Genomic DNA, 1,807 nt, shown 5'->3' with positions numbered 1-1,807 from the left:
TTGCTTGTCCATTACGGCAGGAGAATTGGTAATTAAGAAATTCGTTGCATATATTATATATAACATAGGTAATATTTCCTAATAAAAAATATTTTTAATTTATATCAAATTTTTCGGCCATTATCAAGCTATATTTTTGTTCTTTTTTTTTAACCACACATAATCACACAGAACTAAATATATATTTCATAGTTGTTATTCGCAATTCATCATTTCCTCGGATACATCTAGTCTAATATTTATTTTAACTCACATTTTCCACGCGACAATGGATGTGACAAATGGATTTTCCGTAACGCGGATGTATTCCAATCAGTCTGACGACGTAATGGGAGACACGCGATGCAAATTTACGATAAGATTCCGTTATTTTCGCGAGGCAAACGTGTGTCGAATGCGCATCGCAACGAGTTGAATCCTCGGAGACAAAACCGCGAAACTGAATCTCCACTCGATGATTTCGTGGGAGTTGGGCGACCGTGCTTAAGTTCGCGCGCATTCAACCCCGAGCCCAGAGTGCATAACGTCGGCTAGAATATTATCCGAAGAAGTAGGACGACCGGAAGTAGCGTCGCGGCCATTCTGTCGCCTCTACCGTGATGCATTGCCGCTGGGTGTTCTTCTGAAACAAACGCTACGCTATAATGCCGTTTCGCTCGGTCGGCTCTTAGCAGGTGGTATTTAGAACGACGTTTCCGCGAAGCTGAGCGCGAGCTCTTGCTTTGGGCGAAAAGGCCTTACTTGACGTTTACAAACTAAGCATTTTTGTCGAGTTTAGTTTACACCTTTTTCTGTAAACTGAAAAAGGTATTTGACAAACCATACAGAAAGGACGGTTTTGCTGAAGTATCTAAAAATTTTTTCTAAATCTACAGATCTGAAAATGATTTTGTTGGGCCATCGAAATAATTATATAGGATTATTGGTTGCTAGAATATCAAAGTTTTTGCAGTATTGCTCATCATACTTGAGATTCTTACCTAATTACGTTGACGGTTCAGGAAAATTATTTTTAGATCTATTATTTGGTTAAATTTTTAAGTATTTCAGTAAAATCATTTTTTCCGTGTATAAAGAGGATAGTCTCTCATTTTCAAAAAAAAGTAATTGGTTAGTTTTTTAAATGCTTATAATATAATTATTAAGTTACATGAATTATATAATTTCCAGAGAGATTAATTTAACTTTGTGTTATTTTTGCGTAAAGAATGTGTTTTTATATTACTACGTAATAAATGGCAAAAATAAAAGTTATCACAAATTGTTATTATCTAAAAGACTACAATGCGTGTTGAACAAAATAGATATACGTTCAAAAATCTTGTTTCTCTAGTGAATCCGGTCTTTTAAAAAATGTCTCATTCGAATTTAAATAAGTAACGTGTGGATACTTGCACATAAAGCTCGTTCTAAATGAAATTGGCATTTTTCTTTTACCATCGACTATGTGGACCCGTACGCTGTCAGGATGAGTATTATTGGGTGAACACGTGTAAAGACCGGAGTCTGTTCTGATCGCCTTCTGAATGAGTAAACGGCTCGAAGTTACGGGTCCCTTTTCCGTTACCAGGCTGATGCCACCCCTCGGTGAGTCGAAGTTAATCGCCTGCGGAAAAAGGATATAAAAAGCATGTCGGGTTACTTGCCTCTGACGTGACCAAGTACGGATGGGGCCACTCTGCGGGAAAGGAAGAAGCAGGAAGTGTCGACGGAACGTGTTCCCTGCAATGACAGAAATCCTTTTTCCTAGGATTTTTTCTAGACGTTACACATTCATTTCCTGACTTCGCTGTCCGACATAAAATAC

The 1,807-nt window shown here is 37.7% G+C and overlaps 1 protein-coding gene across 4 annotated transcripts in view; it reads right to left on the bottom strand.

Annotated features, from left to right (window-relative positions):
- Positions 1 to 200: 200 nt before the first annotated feature.
- LOC108748142 (kin of IRRE-like protein 3) overlaps positions 201 to 1,807 on the bottom strand; it is a 73,474-nt gene continuing 71,867 nt past the window's right edge. For 3 of the 4 annotated variants that reach the window (XM_018486172.1, XM_018486170.1, XM_018486171.1), the window contains 2 exons: positions 1,438 to 1,606; positions 201 to 622 (listed from right to left, as the gene is read on the bottom strand). In XM_018486172.1, coding sequence (XP_018341674.1) covers positions 531 to 622; positions 1,438 to 1,606 — 261 coding nt within the window. In that variant the 3' untranslated portion in view covers positions 201 to 530. The remainder of the gene's footprint in view (positions 623 to 1,437; positions 1,607 to 1,807) is intronic. The other variant, XM_018486173.1, reaches the window with a different exon arrangement.

This window comes from Trachymyrmex septentrionalis, unplaced genomic scaffold (genome assembly GCF_001594115.1).
Source record: "Trachymyrmex septentrionalis isolate Tsep2-gDNA-1 unplaced genomic scaffold, Tsep1.0 scaffold211, whole genome shotgun sequence".
Lineage (NCBI taxonomy): Eukaryota > Metazoa > Arthropoda > Insecta > Hymenoptera > Formicidae > Trachymyrmex > Trachymyrmex septentrionalis.
Note: the sequence above shows the minus strand (reverse complement) of the source record. Positions and strands in the feature narration are given on the sequence as shown.